Source organism: Cheilinus undulatus, linkage group 11 (genome assembly GCF_018320785.1).
Source record: "Cheilinus undulatus linkage group 11, ASM1832078v1, whole genome shotgun sequence".
NCBI lineage: Eukaryota > Metazoa > Chordata > Actinopteri > Labriformes > Labridae > Cheilinus > Cheilinus undulatus.
Window position 1 is genome coordinate 48,314,974 of NC_054875.1, and position 16,674 is coordinate 48,331,647.

A 16,674-nucleotide genomic window follows, 5' to 3' on the forward strand; every position below is an offset into this window, starting at 1 on the left:
TGGTCCCCTGTGAAACCTCCACTTTCCACCAGGGGGCAGCAGAGATGAAGGCTGTGATTTGTGAGTGTGTGAAAGAAAGTGAGAGCCAAAAGAAGCCAAAGAAAGTATGCATGCATGATCCTGCAGACAAATGTGTGTATTTGTGTGAGTGCCAACCTTGTTTGCAGGCCTGTCACAGCGTCGGTGTGTGTTTGTGTGTGTGTATTTGTGTTTTTTTGTGTTTGTCCTGACAAAGACTCCATCCAGCCGTACTGCAGAGGGCTGTTTGTACCCAGAGACCCTCAGAGCTCCAGGACGCCCAGTCTCTCAGCCGCCCACAGCCCAGTCACAGCAGCCCGAACACGGACACACGCCCTCGATGCTCCCCCTCCTCCTGGAGCTCCAGCAGCTGTTTGGATTACTGATGGATGGGAGGAAGAAAGTCGGTGTTTAAAGAGGGAAACTTTGGAGGTGTGGGAGTTTAATGAGAGGAGAAGAGGAGAGGGTAAGTTTGGGGGAGAATCTCATCTTCTGTGGACTTTTAGGAAGTTTTGGATGCCTTTACAAACATCAATCTTCATCATTTAGAAGATCTGATGGATGTCGTGTAAGCAGCAGCAAACTTTGGGGTAATTCAAATAAGCTTCGTCTTCTTTGTTGAAGGAACTTTGGAGACTCTTTTGCCTGGGAAACTTTTTTGACTCTAAAAAACAGCTGACAATTTTTTCCCGCTTTTTTGGGAACATTTGCTGGAGTGTTATTGTCGTGTTTCACCACGTTCTGCTTTTTTATTCAGCGGTCAAACCCTTTGAGGGACGTAAATAATCCTACCTGGAACATTCTGGTTTGTACCTTTGACATCTAAGAGGATTTTTTTTACATTTAAATCAGCACCATGGCTCCATTTGTTGGTCTGTGGGTGTGTCTGTGCCTGCCGATGCTCTTTACCGATGGTAAAAGCATTGATGGTCAACGCAACAACCTTGACAAACCATCCAACACCAAACTGGAACCCGTTTGGATCGCCAAACATCTCAGGACGGGGGGCAACGCCCCAAACCAGAGCCTCCCCCTCCCTGAGATGTTGGATCTTGACGTGGACCAGCAGCGCCGCCGTCAGGTCCGTGGCGCAGATGAGGACGAGCAACAGTCCACCTTCAGCCAGTCCTTTGAGAACGACTCTGTGACGGCGCCGCAGGACACTGAGTTTGACAATGGGACGAAAGTAGGAGAAGGCGATGACAACGACGATGACAACGATAACCATGGAAACTCCTCTAGACCCAACAAAGAAGGCCCTGGACTCTTCAATCCATTCTACCCGCTGGTGGAGAGCTCGTACGCGGCCTACGCGGTCCTCTTCCTGGCCGGCCTGGTGCTGGCGGTGGGCGTGGTGGGAAACATGGCGGTCATGTGTGTCGTCTGGAACAACTACTACATGAGGTCCGCCTGGAACTACCTGCTGGCCAGCATGGCATTCTGGGACTTCCTGGTGCTGGTGCTCTGCCTTCCTGTGGTGGTCCTCAACCAGCTCTCCCATAGGAGGATCCTGGGTGACATCACCTGCCGTATGGTGCCATATATGGAGGTGGGTGGGGCTTTGAAGTGAGGTAAAACTGATTTGCTCTTTTTGTGACATACAGGTGGATTTAAAAAAGTAGAATATGCTGCTTCTAATTTAATTTTAGATTTGAACATTTATTAGATTCATGAAGTAAAATATTTAAAGCTTTTTTTGTTCTCTTCATTTTTATGGCTTACAGCTCATGAAAATAAAAAATCCTTGGATTTGGCTTGGATTTAATCCTCATGTGCCCCTTTGAACCTTTTTGGGACAAATTTATTTTCGTCTTGACACCATTTTATGAGTTTTCAGGCCTCAGGCATGAGCTATGGCAACTTTGTGTATTTTTGTGGCATTTCTAAAACGTAGCCTTGATTCATACCCCATGCCTATAATGTCCTGTGTACAAAAATCCTGACGTTTGTGTCTTTAGTGTCCATTTTGGTCCCATCTACTTCCATTATAATTAGATTTTTTGAGCCTGGAGCCATTAGAACATAAATACATGCATGCAGGGGACTATTTTCAGTATCTTTTATAAAAGTTGTCATTTGTACTTTTTTCCACCAGATGGTGCCATTTCCCCTATTGTGGTCAATGGGGAAAAACAATGAATATTTAGAATAATGTCTTGTCTTGTTTACTTCCCCTATTCTATACCCGAGACTTGGAAGTATGTGTGTGGGCATGTGAGTGTGTGTGTGTTTATTGGGACTTCATTCTCTGCCCTCTGCCCCTGGTCGCAGGGAAACGTCTGTTTGGAATGGAAGTGACTATGTTTGTAATGTTTCTGTGCAGATATTCACACTCCCACTCTATTTTGTCAATGGATATTTAATATTTCTAAGTTGAGGAAGTGGTGTTTTTGAAAAAATATCCAAAATAAAATAATAAAAAAAATAGTGTATAATGTTTTTATAGCCGAATGTATGTAATGACCCATTTTTTTCCAAAGGGGCACAAACGGGTGTGTTGTAAGTCCATAATAGGAAACAGGTAGCAAGCTGTAAATAAGTGATGAGCTGGCTGATTCACCCTTTGAGACCAATTGAGGAAATACTTTATAGCACAGAAATGTCTACTTTTGGAAAATTCTACTAATTTCTGCACCAAGGTTGTTCTAGTTAAGTAAAACTAACTAAATAACTAAAACTAAAATTCAAAAATCATTTTAGTTAACTGAAACTAAATAAAAACTAGAAAAGCACTCGGAGAGCGCAGACCTCCACCATTAGCCCTATCTCCCAATAGTGAAGAATTCTTCAAAAAATTCCTGGATCCATCCCCATGTGCCCCCCACCACGGCATTCGTCGATTACTCCCTCCCCAGTAGGGTGGAAACACGGTGAGGCAAAGCATTGGCTTTTGCTACGGTTGCCATTAGATGCACCCATGGTCTCATTGGATGACTGGAAGTCAGGGCAGAGGGTGAATATTCCTCTATTCCCACCAGCATTGTGAGTATTCTCGCTACGATTCGCTGTCTTTCTCTCTGTTATGCTCCGACTTGTCTCCTTGACCGGGCGTGCGTCTTTCAAACTCTTTAAACTTCAAAACTTTGAACAGAAACACACCCAAAAATGCTGCTGGGATTGAAGTTACTCATGTTTGCCATCTCCTGGTGTAAAGCGGCAACAGCGCAGACCTCTGCCATTAGCCCTATCTCCCAATAGTACAGAATCCTTTAAAAAATTCCTGGATCCAGACGGTGATCTGGATCAGTCCCAAAATGTAATCAGTTCTTCCTTATGCCATTTCTGCTATTTCCTGAAAATTTTTATCAAAATCCATGACTTTTTGAGTTATGTTGCTAACAAACAAATGAACAAACCCACCCGATCACATAACCTCCTTGGTGGATGTAACAAAGCTTTACCAAAAAAATGAAAACTAACTAAAACTGTATAGTGTGCTTAGAAAACTAATATAAAATTAAATAAAAATGGAGACAAAATACTTAGTTTTAGTCTTTGACACAACCATACTGACTGGGATCTACACCCAAGTCCAGGGAGAGTAAAATGGCCTGATCTGATTGGTTAAGACTTCACAAAGTGGTGGATTTATGTCTGGAGTTGTACTCAAACATCACCATTAAATAAATAAAATGACAAGTGAAGAGTAGCATGTTTTAATGTTTTTAAAAATGTATTATATTCACTCAGTCTCGTCATCTATCTGTAAAAAACTAAAACCAACTCTAAAACTAATAAAAACTAAACTGAAATCAAACACAGAAAGTGAAAACAAAATAAAGATAAAAACTAATGAAAATTCCAAAACTATTATAACCTTGTTCTGCACTACATACTTGGTCTGGGCTCCTTTTGCATTAATAGTTGAGGCAAAACGACATGCTGAGCCCAGACTGCTCTGATAGCTGCCCGCTTGGTTTTCACATGGAGGTTTATGCAAACATAGCGGGTTTCATAGGTATTCATGTTTCTTGCACTGAAGAGAGGTTTCTGTCTAGCCACTCTGCCATAAAGCCCAGATCAGTGGAGGGCTGCAGTGATGGTTGTCCTTCTGGAGCTTTGTCCCATCTCCACACAGGATCTCTGGAGCTCAGTCAGAGGAACCATCAGGTTCTTGGTCTCCTCTCTGACTCTCTTAGAAGAGTCATGGTTGGTCCAAACGTCTCCCGTTAGAGAATCCTGGAGGCCGCTGTACTCCTGGGAACCCTCAGAGCAGCAGAAATATTTCCGTAACCTTCCCCAGATCTGTCTCTGAGCTCTACAGCTCCTTTGACCTGATGGCTTGGCTTCTGCTCTGATATCATTGTCAGCTGTAAGGCCTTCTATAGAGAGGAATGTGCCTTTAAAATCATGTCCAATCAGTGTAATTCACCACAGGTGGACTCCAATCAAGGTGTAGAAACATCTCAGCAACAATCAGAGAAATGGAGAAACCTGAGCTACATTAACAGTGTTGCTGCAAAGGCTCTGAATACTTTTTCAACCGTAGCATCAGGCTGCAACGTCACCAAATTAAAAGAGTGAATGCTTTCTGAATGATCTGTATGTTGTAGACTTCCTGTTTTGAGAGTTATGTCCAGTCTTGATGTGCATTTAATTTCTAAGACGCCTCTTTAAAAGATAATCAATGGACTATTTTGGCCCTGTAGAAAAACAATCAGCCTAGTATCGTGCTGTGAGCTTATTTTTAGAGTTGAGGAGCTCAGAGCCACAAACAGGAAGTTGGGGAGAATTACAGCCACATTTACTGAATGATATCATCTGAAAACGACCTTTTGTTGCATTTATGCAGTTCATTAATGAGGAAACAACTTTTGAAAAAAGGGTTTCTGAGTGGAATCTTTGGGATACAGGTCAGTTTTCAGTACAGCTGTCATAAATACTGGTAATCTGGAGTTCCCTCTAAAAAAACGGAGACTTTTTGCACACGTCTGAGTAGGTGGACTACAACAATGGCGGCCTGCTGAGTTCTGTTTGTTGACGTATTCTCTGAATCTACTCTTTATGTAGATTACAGTGCCTACAAAAAAGGATTCACCCCATTGGAGGTTTTACCCTTTTATAGGTTTATGAAATCAATCATGGCCAGAGTAATTTGGCTTTTTCAGACAAGAAAATGTAAATAAAAACCTCTTTGATGGCAAAAGTGAAAAGTGATTGGGATCAGGCGTGAGCTGCCTCTATTGGATTGAGGTCTGGGCTTTGACTCGGCCACTCCAGAACATTCTCCTTGTCGTCTTTAAACCATTTCTGAGTACATTTCTCTGGATGCTTCAGCTCATTGTCTTACTGGAAAAGAAATCTTCTCCCAAGCCGTAGTTCTATGTGAGACTGTCAGGGGTCAGGGGTTTTCAAAGTGTGTGAGAGTGAGCCTCCCCAAGAGAAAATTATTAATTCTGTGGACCCCACCCACATAAAGATTCAGATTGAAAAAAAAAAAAAAACGTAACCATATTTTCAAACATTTATGTCTAATTTTAAATATTTTAACATTTTTATATCTTTGATATTTCGGTCTGCAATCGCTAATCAGTTATTTGGTTTCAGTAATGAATTTATTGCCAGTACTACCTGATTATTCTACTCTGATAATCCTTAAAGCAGTCTTACTCAACCAAAGAGCCAAACTGTTAGAAAATATTTTTTGCAAGAGTCAATCTAAGTGGTGAAAAGTGGCAAAAACTGGTTAAAATAGCAATAAAAAAAGTTAAAGATAGCAAAAATGGTCAAACAACAGTAAAAAAATGAGGGAAAATGGGCAAAACTGGGGATAAAAAGTGAAAAAAATGGGTGAGAAATTGCATAAAATGAGTAACAGGTGGCCAAAAAAATGGTCCAAAGGTGGCAAAAAAAGGCAAAAAAATTAGTTAAAAACCCTGTCAAGAGTTGCAAAAATGGGCAAAAAGTAGGGAAAAAAGCAGTATTTATGACAAAAGGATGCTTAAATGGGTGAAAAAAAATGGTAAAAAGGGCAAAAGTTGGAAAAAAGTGGCAAGAAAAAGTGGCCAAAATGGTCAAAAAGTATGAAAAAAGTGTTTTTTAATGACAAAGGGATGCTTAAATTGGTGAAAAGTGGCTAAAACAGCTTAGAGTAGCAATAAAAATAAGTTAAAGATAGCAAAAATGGTCAAAAAGCAGCAAAAATGGGTGAAAATAGGCAAAAATGGGGATAAATGTGAAAAAAAAAGAAGGGTGAGAAGTGACATGAAATGAGTAACAAGTGGCGAAAAGTAGGAAAGAAGTTGGATTTAGTGACAAAAGGATGAGTAAATGAGCCAAAAATGGCAAAAAAAAAAAAAAAATTGTGTAATGGGGCAAAAATGGGGCAAAAAGTAGGAAAAAAAGGTATTTAATGACCAAAGGTAGCTTAATTGGATGAAAAGTGTCATTTAAAGGTACAAAGGGCAAAAAAGTTTCCCTTCTTTAAGGTTTCCTGGGGGAATAATATTTAAAATCAAGACATAAAAGAGCCACAAATAATTCATAGTATCACTGCCTTAAAGTAACCATAAGTCTATTCATTTTGCTCCATGCATGGAAGACGTTAGCAAAGCAAATCACTTTTTTTTCTGGTTTATGGTTCTGAGCCTCCCCTGAAGTTCTGTGGCGCCCCCCAGGGGTGGCCCGCCTCACACTTTGATAACCGCTGCTCTAGGATGTTCCTATATTTGCTACTGAGAAGCATCCCCACAGCATGATGCTGTGATAATGGTCAAAAAGCTCCATTCTGGTCTCATCAGACCAAAGAACTTTCTTCCTCTTGACCATGGAGTCTCCCACAGTCCTTCTGGTGAACTCTAGTCCAGATTGAATCTGAGTTTTCTTCAACAGTGTCTTTCTCTTTGCCACTCTCCCATAAAGCTCTGACTGGTGAAGAACCCGGCCAACAGTTGTTGTCTGCAGAGTCTCTCCATCTCAGCTGCTGAAGCTTGGAACTCCTTCAGAGTAGTCACAGGGGTCTTGGTGTCCTCTCTCACTAGTCTCCTTCAGTTTGTGAGGACGGTCTGATCTAGGCAGATTTACACATGTGACATATTCATTTATTTCTTCATGATGGACTTAACTGAACTCTGGGGGATGCTCAGAGACATGGAAATGTTTTGATACCCAACCACTGACTTAGACTTCAATAACCTTTTCTCTGAGTGTTCTTTTGTCTTCATGGTGTAATGGTAGCCATGAATACTGATGAACCAGTGACTGGACCTCCCAGACACAGGTATCTTTATTCTACAATCACTACCTGTGAGACTACTAGCACTAGCCACTTTAAAGGGGGTGAGTATTTATGCTGTCACTGGTTTTACAGTACAGATTTTTATTTAATTGACAGTTTTTGTCAAATTATATTGACCATGATTGATTTATAAAATCAATAAAAGGGTAAAACCGCCACAGTGCTGCTTGAGCTACATGGAGGTTATCTAAACGTGGTCAAAGTTGCTTCTTACCTCAATATGAACTTTTCTTACCAAAGCAACAAAAACACAATTTACTGTTGCTTCAGTAAAACTGAGTCTGTTTGATTAACATTTGGAACCAAATGAGGGAAAATACAACCCCAATTCCATAAAAGTAGGGACAGGGCCATGTCTACCACTGTGTAGCATCCCCTCTTGTTTTAACAACAATGTAAACGTCCTGGGAAGTCAGGAGACTAGCTGATGGAGCTTTGGGAGAGGAATGTTGTCCCATTCTTGTCAGATGTAGGATCCTAGCTGCTCAACAGTCCTGGATCTTCTTTGCTGGATGTTTCCTTTTCTGATGCTCCAAATGTTTTCCATTGGTGAAAGGTCTGGACTGCAGACAGACCAGTTCAGGACCTGGACTCTCCTCCTGTGAAGCCATGCTGTTGTGATGGATGTGGTATGTGGTTTAGCATGGTCTTGCTGAAATAGTCAAGGCCTTCCCTGACAGAGACGTTGTCTGGATGGGAGTATATGTGTCTCTAAAAGCTCTCTCTACTTTCCAGCATTGATAGTTCCTTTCCAGATGTTAGAGCTGCCCACGCCATAGGCACTAATGCAACCCCATACCATCAGAGATGCAGGCTTTAGAGCTGAGCCAGGAGAACAAGCTGGATGCTCCCTCTCCTCTTTAGTCCACAGGACACAGCGTCTGTGGTTTCCTCTGACCACAGAACAGTTTTCCATGTTTTCTCAGTCCATGTTAAAGGAGCTTTGGTCCAGAGAAGGTGGCTGTGTTTCTGGATCCTGTCCACATATGGCTTCTTCTCTCCATGATCCAGCTTTAACTGTCATTTGTGGATGGCACGGCCAACTGTGTTGACAGACAATGAGACAACTTTTTGCCACTTTTGCCCATTTATGCTGCCTTTTGCATTTAAATGCCAATTTTTGCCCAATTCAGTCACTTTTCACTAATTTTTACAATGTTTTTGCCACTTTTAACTCATTATTTGGTCACTTTCCATCCATTTTTGGCATTTTTATCCTGCTTTTTGCAGTTTTTTGCCCCTTTTGTTGCCATTTTTGCCACTTTTCACCCATTTAAGCTGTCTTTTGCAATTAAATGCCACTGATTTACCATTTTGCCACTCTTTGATGCTTTTTGCCCAGTTTTCCCACCTTATTTTTTTCTAATTTTGTGCCCATTTAAGTCACTTTTCACTCATTTTTCTCCATGTTTTTTGTCACTTTTATCCTCCTTTTTGCATTTTTTGCCCTTTCACTCATGTTTTGCAATGACTTTGTCACTTTTAACTCATTATTTGGTCACCTCCCATCCATTTTTGCCACTTTTTGACCATTTTTGCCACCTTAAACTTATTTTAACTGCCACTTCTGGAATGTTCCTGAGCCCATGCAGTGATATCAGTCCAGAATCATGCCTGTTTTTAATGCAGTGGCCCCTGAGGGCCCCAAGATCACCAGCATCTCCAGATTCTCTGAATCTTTTGATGATATTGTAGATGGTGGGAAATTCATCTTCACTATTAAGGAACATTTTTCTGAAATCGTTTCACAAATTTTAGACAGTCTTTTACAAGAGTGCTTCTCTAAAATGCTAAAAACTAGCTTGTGAACACTTATATGCTCCAAAAAGGGCAAATGTTAGCTGGAAGGACAGCGCTAACCCTACTGATCAAACACACCTGTTTGACAACAGTCACAGAGTCACTCTGACGGCCAATCAACAGTCAGATATGCTCATATTTGATTTTATCCTATTACAACCATGCTTGGCTTTTAAGTCTTTACTGTAAATGTACAGCTGGGTTCATATTTTAAATGCTGTTAGCATCAAGCTAACAAACTACGGCATACATCCTGGTCCATCTCTTAGACTTTCTAATTTTCTTTAATTTCTTTGGGTCTTTTGAGGATTAATTTACTTTTAATTGCACATCCTTAATATAAAGCAATCAAACAAACATTAGAAGGTGAATTTTTGGTTTATATTTTGAGATCAATTTGAAAACATCACCAGGGGACAGAAACCTCCATTTTCCTCTCTGACCGCCGTTCTCTCCTTGTCGTCTCTGCAGGCCGTGTCTCTCGGCATCACCTCCTTCACCCTGTGCGCTCTGGGGATCGACCGTTTCCACGCCGCCACCTCCTCGACCCAGCCGAAGGCACGGCGGGTGGAGCGCTGCCGCTCGGTCCTGCTGAAGCTTCTCCTGGTTTGGCTCGCCGCTCTGCTGCTGTCCAGCCCCGAGATCTTCCTGTGGCAGCTGAGCCAGGCCGTGTCCCCATCCACGGGACGCCTGGTGGACTCCTGCACCATCACCCCGTCCTCCCCGCTCACCCTCTACCTGCCTGACTCCCTCCACTCCCTGCTGCTCCGATACCACCAGGTGAGGACATGAAAGACGCCGAACAGGAAGGTTTGAAAGAACTCACAAGAGGAGGATTACATTTTAGATGTTCGGTTTCCAGTCCATCATATTTTAGGTAACTGCTCTGCTGTTTTCAAACTAAGATACAACTAAACCTGATCAAACTGGGTTTATTCAACTCAATTAAATGGTTGCAGTTTGGCTAGATTGAGGTGAAGAGCTGCTCAAAAGAGACTACAGCCTTTTTTACCTGGGAGTACCAGTGGACCTCAGGTTTTTTGTACTAATTGTGAAGGATGTCTGCAGTTTTTATCATGTGCAATTCGACAACTCTGCAAATTACAGAGCGATTTACCCACAATAATTTAGCTCATATCAATTAAGTGAGAATATGTACCATAAAATACGTGACTGCATAAATATTTACCCGCTTTAAAGTGACGTAATTCAAGAGTCTCATTATTGTAGTATAAAGGCACCTGTGTCAGGAAGGTCCAGTCTCTGGTTCATCAGTATTCATGGCTACTATTACACCATGAAGACAGATGAAAACTCAGATTCAATCTGGACTAGAGTGCACCAAAAGCCATGTGGGAGACTCCATGGTCAAGAAGAAAGTTCTTTGGTCTGATGAGATCAGAATGGAGCTTTTTGACCATCAGACAAGACGCCAAACACTGACATCACACAACACACCATCCCCACTGTGGAGCACAGCAGTGGCAGCATCATGTTGTGGGGATGCTTCTCAGCAGACAGCCCTGGAAGGCTTGTAAAGGTAGAGGGTAAAATGAATGCAGCAAAATAAAGGAAGATCTTGGAGGACAATCTTATTCAGTCTGACAGAGAACTTCGGCTTAGAGAAGGTTAATGTTCCAGTACGACAATGAGCTGAAGCATCCAGAGAAAGCTACACAGAAATGGTTTAAAGACAACAAGGAGAAAGTTCTGGAGTGGGGCGTGCATCGCTGCCAGTGGGAAGATCTTTTAAATCAATATGGCACAAGTCATCTCTACTGCAAAGGCAGCTGCTGTCACCCACTGGAAAGGAAGTCCCCTTCCTTCATTGCAAGGGTCTTCTTCTCTGTTAGGATAAAAGTGATACAGAGCTTACTGGCTGTCTCATATTTTACCACCTTTTCTGTGTCGTTTGGTCGCAATTGTGCGGTTTAAGAGAACCATGGTGTACTTGCAGTGTAAGTAAATACAGTTTGCAAAGCGGGGGCCAACGGAGATCAGCAAAATCATGGTCCATTGTGAAGTTAAGCTGTGAAAATCACATTTTATATTTGACCTAAATGAAAACCACTCTTATCAAAGAAACAAATATCTTTTTCTATTCATTTGTGTGGTAAATAACCCTCTTAAAATGAAAATAATAATAATAATGGCGGAAAAAGGTGGGAAAGGTGTTGAAATTAGATTTTTAAAGAACATAAATGGGTTAAAAGTGGCTAAAGTTAGATGAAAGTGGCATAAAATAACCAAAAATGGACTAAATTGGCAAAAAAATGGGTTGACTGGGAGGAAAAATTGATATAAACCGGCAAAAATAGGACAACTGTGGTTAACGTGGGCAAAAGGGGTGCAAAAAGTGGTAAATAGGGCAACAATAGGCAGAAAGTGGTTTAGAAATGACAAAAACAGGCAGAACAAAGTGGTGGAAAGGATTTAAAATTGACCCAGATAGGTTGTAAGTTGCAAAAATGTGCTAAAATTGGCAAAATTGGTGTTAAAAAGTGATGAAAATGTGCAAAAAATTTGGTCAAATTGGTGTAAAGTGGCAAGAGTGTAACTTAAAAGATATTCTTAGTTTTTTTTAAGGCATCTGGTGACTCCCTCTTAGTGTCTCGTGACCCCAAATGGGGTCCCGACCCCAAGGTTGAGAACCACTGCACTAGAAGGATTCCTCCACAGGGTGGGAACAGGCGGTACTAAAGAGCTACACAGCTGATTTTTAACCAACTAAGTGAAGACTTTAACCATGTAAATCTCTGTGTCTGTCTTTCAGGGCCGTATGTGGTGGTGCTTCGGCTGCTACTTCTGCCTCCCTGTCCTCTTCACCATCCTCTGCCAAATGGCCACCCGTAACGTCAACAGCGACTCCAGCTCAGCCCAAAAGCAGCGCAACCAAGACGACCGTTCCTCCAATCAGAAGCGACAGCAGCACCAGGCCGTAGAGCGGCAGCTGAACTGCACGCTGCTGGCGCTAGCCGTGGTGTACGGCGTCTGCGCTCTGCCCGAACACGTCTGTAACATCACACTGGCCTATACGCACATCACTGTCTCCGAGGACACGGCCGCCATGCTGGCGCTACTGCATCACTTCCTGTTGTTCTTCAAGTCATCGGTGACGCCGGTGCTGCTGCTGTGTCTCTGTAAGGTATGTCTGAGAAAAAAAGTAGGCAGGATCCCCAAGTTATGCTTTCATGATCCAATGACCTGGGACAACTCTGGGGTACCAGCTAGCTCTGTAGACTGTGTATTAAGGTGGACAACACAACAGCTGCCTAGGAGCGAAGCCAAAATACAGCACATTCAGAGACTATTCAGACGCCTGTCACTTTTTTGAAAATGTTCTGTTGCAGCCTGATGCTACAGTCATCAGAAGACAAGCAGGAAGAGGAGAGGGACAAGAGAAACAACAAAACTACAAATGAGAGACAAATTTATGGCGTGAACTTGTCCCTCATTTGGTAGGAATTGATATAATTAGTATTAGCATAAGCAGCTAAGATGGTGAAGAAATGAAGAGAACTATTATTAGTAAATATAAATATATAATATAAACTCGAATGGCAAATCTCTACTGTCTGCTCTCTAGCAGACCTAAAGAAATACATGACTTCCTGTTGAAGCAACATTTCAAAATAAGAGCACCCAGGAAAGGAAATGGCATTTCAGCAAGCTCTCTAAAGGCCATATGACCTGGTTCAGGTCAGTGAGCCATCTTTTCATGCAAAAGCACATTTTGGATCCTTTTTGTGGACATTAAAAGACCGTGTGTAAACTCAGTATGTCATATTTAAAAGTTTCTATAAATGCTTTTGAATTTATGCCCATTTTTTTTATTTTCATACACCCATTCCCCTTTTTCTCCAACATCTGACACCTGTATAGGATTGTATTGTATCTGTTGGAACAGAGCTTGGATGGATGGAAACAGTGCATATAAAGGGTGAATAGCTCCATGAAAACACTCCTCTGTTCCGCTCTTGAGCTCAAAGCGGCCAGAGAACTCTAAAGACAGTAAACGTTCTGTATCGACGTGATAAACAAAGGCGTAACGGTGTGTGTTTTTGTGTTCTAGGCTCTCGGTCAGGCCTTCATGGACTGTTGCTGCTGCTGCTGTCAAGAATGTCAGCCAACCGCGGCTCAAGGCTCGCCAAGCTCCGCCCAGGTCAAACTGAAGACAGCCAATGAGACGTCCATCTTCTTCGACAAGGCTAAAGAGACGTCGGCCATCTTGTCCATCTCCAGCTAGAGCCATAGATCCCCCTTTCACCATCAGCCCTCCAAGCCCAACAATCCACCTCTTCCTTTCTCTCTGTTCCTTTCTCCCTCTGTTGCTCCTTAAATCCAGGTTCTTTTCTTCTGACATGTTTTGTGAACCAGTCTTTGTTTCTTCTCCATCTGTTTCCTTCTTCCAGAACACTTCTGCATCAGTGATCTTTTTTTTCCCCACCTCTTTGTGACAATGCATTAACAGGGATTTTTAGCGATGAGAGCATTCAGATACCAGGTGGTAAAGCTTCATGCTTTGTGTGGATGCAACAAAACCAACCTTCTGCCCTTAGCCTTTCATAATGACTGTAAAACATCCCATCCTTGTCTTTGAAGATGATGTCATCTTTTATGTCTGTAAAACATCCCACCCTTTCCTTTGAAGATGATGTCATCCTTTATGTCTATAAAACATTCCATCCATGTCTTTGAAGATGATGTCATCTTTTTTTGTCTATAAAATATCCCACCCTTGCCTTTGAAGATGATATCATCTTTTATGTCTATAAAACATTCCATCCTTGCTTTTTGCATGCAGGCCTGTCTAAGCCCCCAGTTGTCATTTCAGTCAAACCAGTCAAGATTTATTAGCCAAGTAGTACATCAGCATGCCTTTTAAAAGCATTTTTATGACAATATGAGGGAGAAAAGCTGTTAAAGAGGCGTGATGTCTATTAAACATTCCATCCTTGCATTTTGCATGTGCATCACTGGCCTCTCAGCTCATGGCTAATTGGCACCAGTTATTAAAATGCATACCAACCACCTTTCCCTTAAGTTTATTGTCCTTTTATGGCAATTTTTGGAAAAGTTGCCAACTATTTGAGAAAAATGGTTGGAAAAGTCTCCAACTTCACCAACATTCCATCCTCTGATGATGTTGTCCTCAAAGACTTAAATGGTCTTTAGGAAGATTATGTCATCCTCTGAAGTCAGTAAAACATTCCATCCTTGTCTTTTACATGTGGGCAAGTCTGGGCCCCCAGTTGTCATTTCAAGCTAGCTAGTAAACAAGATGTACTATTTCTGACAACTTGAGGGAGAATAGCTGTTAAAGAGGCACCATTAGCATCTTAGCTAATGGCTAATTGGCAGCCATTATACATATAAACTAATGCATACCTACACATATAGACCAACCATCTTTTATTCTCTGTTGATCGTCTTTTGTTGGCAACCTTTGGAAAAGTTGCCAACTATGGCCTACACTTCTGATATCAGGTCACTGAAGACAGATTGCTATTGCAGAGTGATGACGCATGGACTACAGCGATCTCACTTGGTATCTGAATACCCAAAATGCATTTTTAATCCCTGATAACGCATTACCTAAACAACCCCTTCATCCATCTTTCTGTTCCATTTGTATATTCCTCCATGGACACAGTATTTCTCCCTCCAGCTTCCTGTCTGCGCAGGAAGTGATGTTTAATCTTTAGTGAGATTAGAATAAAGTTGCTGTTCTTGCACAACCGGCTGTTGTAAAAGCAGGAGCCTGTTTCAGGACTCTCCGGATGGACTCTTCCCTCCATATTCCCACTGTAAGGATGTACGGTTTCTATGTACAATGAAAACACAGGGATGTATTTCTTTTCTTGGTCTGCAGCCAACATTTTGATATGTTTAAAGGAAAAGTAAAGTCCAGTTTAGGCTAAAAGGTTGCAACAAGATTAACTGAAACTAGCAACTACTACAACGGGCTGTGACTAAAACGTTCAGGAAGCCTGTCAATTCACACTGCTACAACTGCTGGAGACGAAGCATTGCTTTCATGGCATAGCTTTATTTACATTACTGATTGTTTTGCATGGACATGACCAGCTGACTTCCTCTCTGGGCTCTGACTGGCTGTTGAAACACAACATACATACATTCATACATACTATCCATAGGCAGCATGACAAGCTGGGTTGCAGACAACCCTGTCAACCTGCCTGAACGGAGCTGCAAAGCCTCAGCTGCAACTGTTGACTGCAACACTCTAAAACAGTCTTGTTGAGTTGGGAATCTTTGGTCTGAACTGGGCTTTGCATAAACTTTACTTTACTCCAAATATATGACAGCACTTTTAATTCCCTACAGCAGCTTTGAATTAAGCTACTCTAAAGCTCGAAAATACGCTTTTTTGTGAAATGACCGTCACTCTGCAAACAAAATCATTGAAACTGGAATAAAATGACGAAAGAATCAAGATGTGTTCCCAACAAAAGGATTGGTTCCGTTCAATTTTATATTCCTTGCAGTTGCTTGTATTTCAATTGTCAAAAGTTGGAGACGGTACCAACATAACTGATCTGTACCGCCCTACCTTTTTGTCCCCCTTCAGCTGGGGTACCAAGAGTACATACAGTCCCCTCCAAAAGTATAGGCACAGTGAGGTCACGTCTTTTTTGCTGTAGACTAAAAACATTTGGGTTTTACATTAAAGATGAATATGAGACAAGAGATCAACATTTCAGCTTTTATTTCCAGGTGTTTAAGTCTGGATCTAACAACACTTTGAAGATAGCACTCTGTTTGCACCCAGCCATTTTTCATGTGAGCAAAAGTATTGGAACATATGACTGACAGGTGTGTTTTGTTGCCCAGGTGTGTCCTATTACACTGATTATTCAAATGATAAATAGCGCTGAATGTCTACACTCAGATTCAGATTTGGGTTTTGCCTGGTCAGACTGCATTTATAGTTAGAGGCGTAACCAATATGAAAGCAAGAGCGTTATCTACAGGTGAAAAACAAGCAACTGTGAAGCTGAGAGAAGATGGAAAAACAAACAGAGCCATTGCACAAACATTGGCCATAGCCAGTAAACTATTAGAAAAGTCCTGAAGAAGAAAGAAACCACCGGTGTACTAAGGAACAGACGGCGAACAGGAAGACCAAGAAAAACATCAGCAGTTGACGACAAAAACATTGTGAGAGCTGTAAAGAAAGACCCTACAACAATTGTTAGTGACATCAGCAACAACCTCCAGAGGACAGGAGTGAAGGTATCACCATCTACTGTTAGTGACGTCAACAACAACCTCCAGAGGACAGGAGTGAAGGTATCACCATCTACTGTTAGTGACATCAACAACAACCTCCAGAGGACAGGAGTGAAGGTATCACCATCTACTGTTAGTGACATCAACAACAACCTCCAGAGGACAGGAGTGAAGGTATCACCATCTACTGTAAGTGACATCAACAACAACCTCCAGAGGACAGGAGTGAAGGTATCACCATCTACTGTTAGTGACGTCAACAACAACCTCCAGAGGACAGGAGTGAAGGTATCACCATCTACTGTTAGTGACATCAACAACAACCTCCAGAGGACAGGAGTGAAGGTATCACCATCTACTGTTAG

General features: G+C 41.8%; 1 protein-coding gene across 1 annotated transcript; it reads left to right on the forward strand.

The window, feature by feature from the left end:
- Positions 1 to 293: 293 nt before the first annotated feature.
- Positions 294 to 16,349, forward strand: gpr37l1b (G protein-coupled receptor 37 like 1b). The gene is made up of 4 exons (XM_041798648.1): positions 294 to 1,567; positions 9,527 to 9,835; positions 11,829 to 12,200; positions 13,128 to 16,349. The coding sequence occupies exons 1-4, from the start codon at positions 875 to 877 to the stop codon at positions 13,299 to 13,301; spliced, it is 1,548 nt and encodes a 515-aa protein (XP_041654582.1). The 5' UTR covers positions 294 to 874; the 3' UTR covers positions 13,302 to 16,349.
- The last annotated feature ends 325 nt before the right edge of the window (positions 16,350 to 16,674 follow it).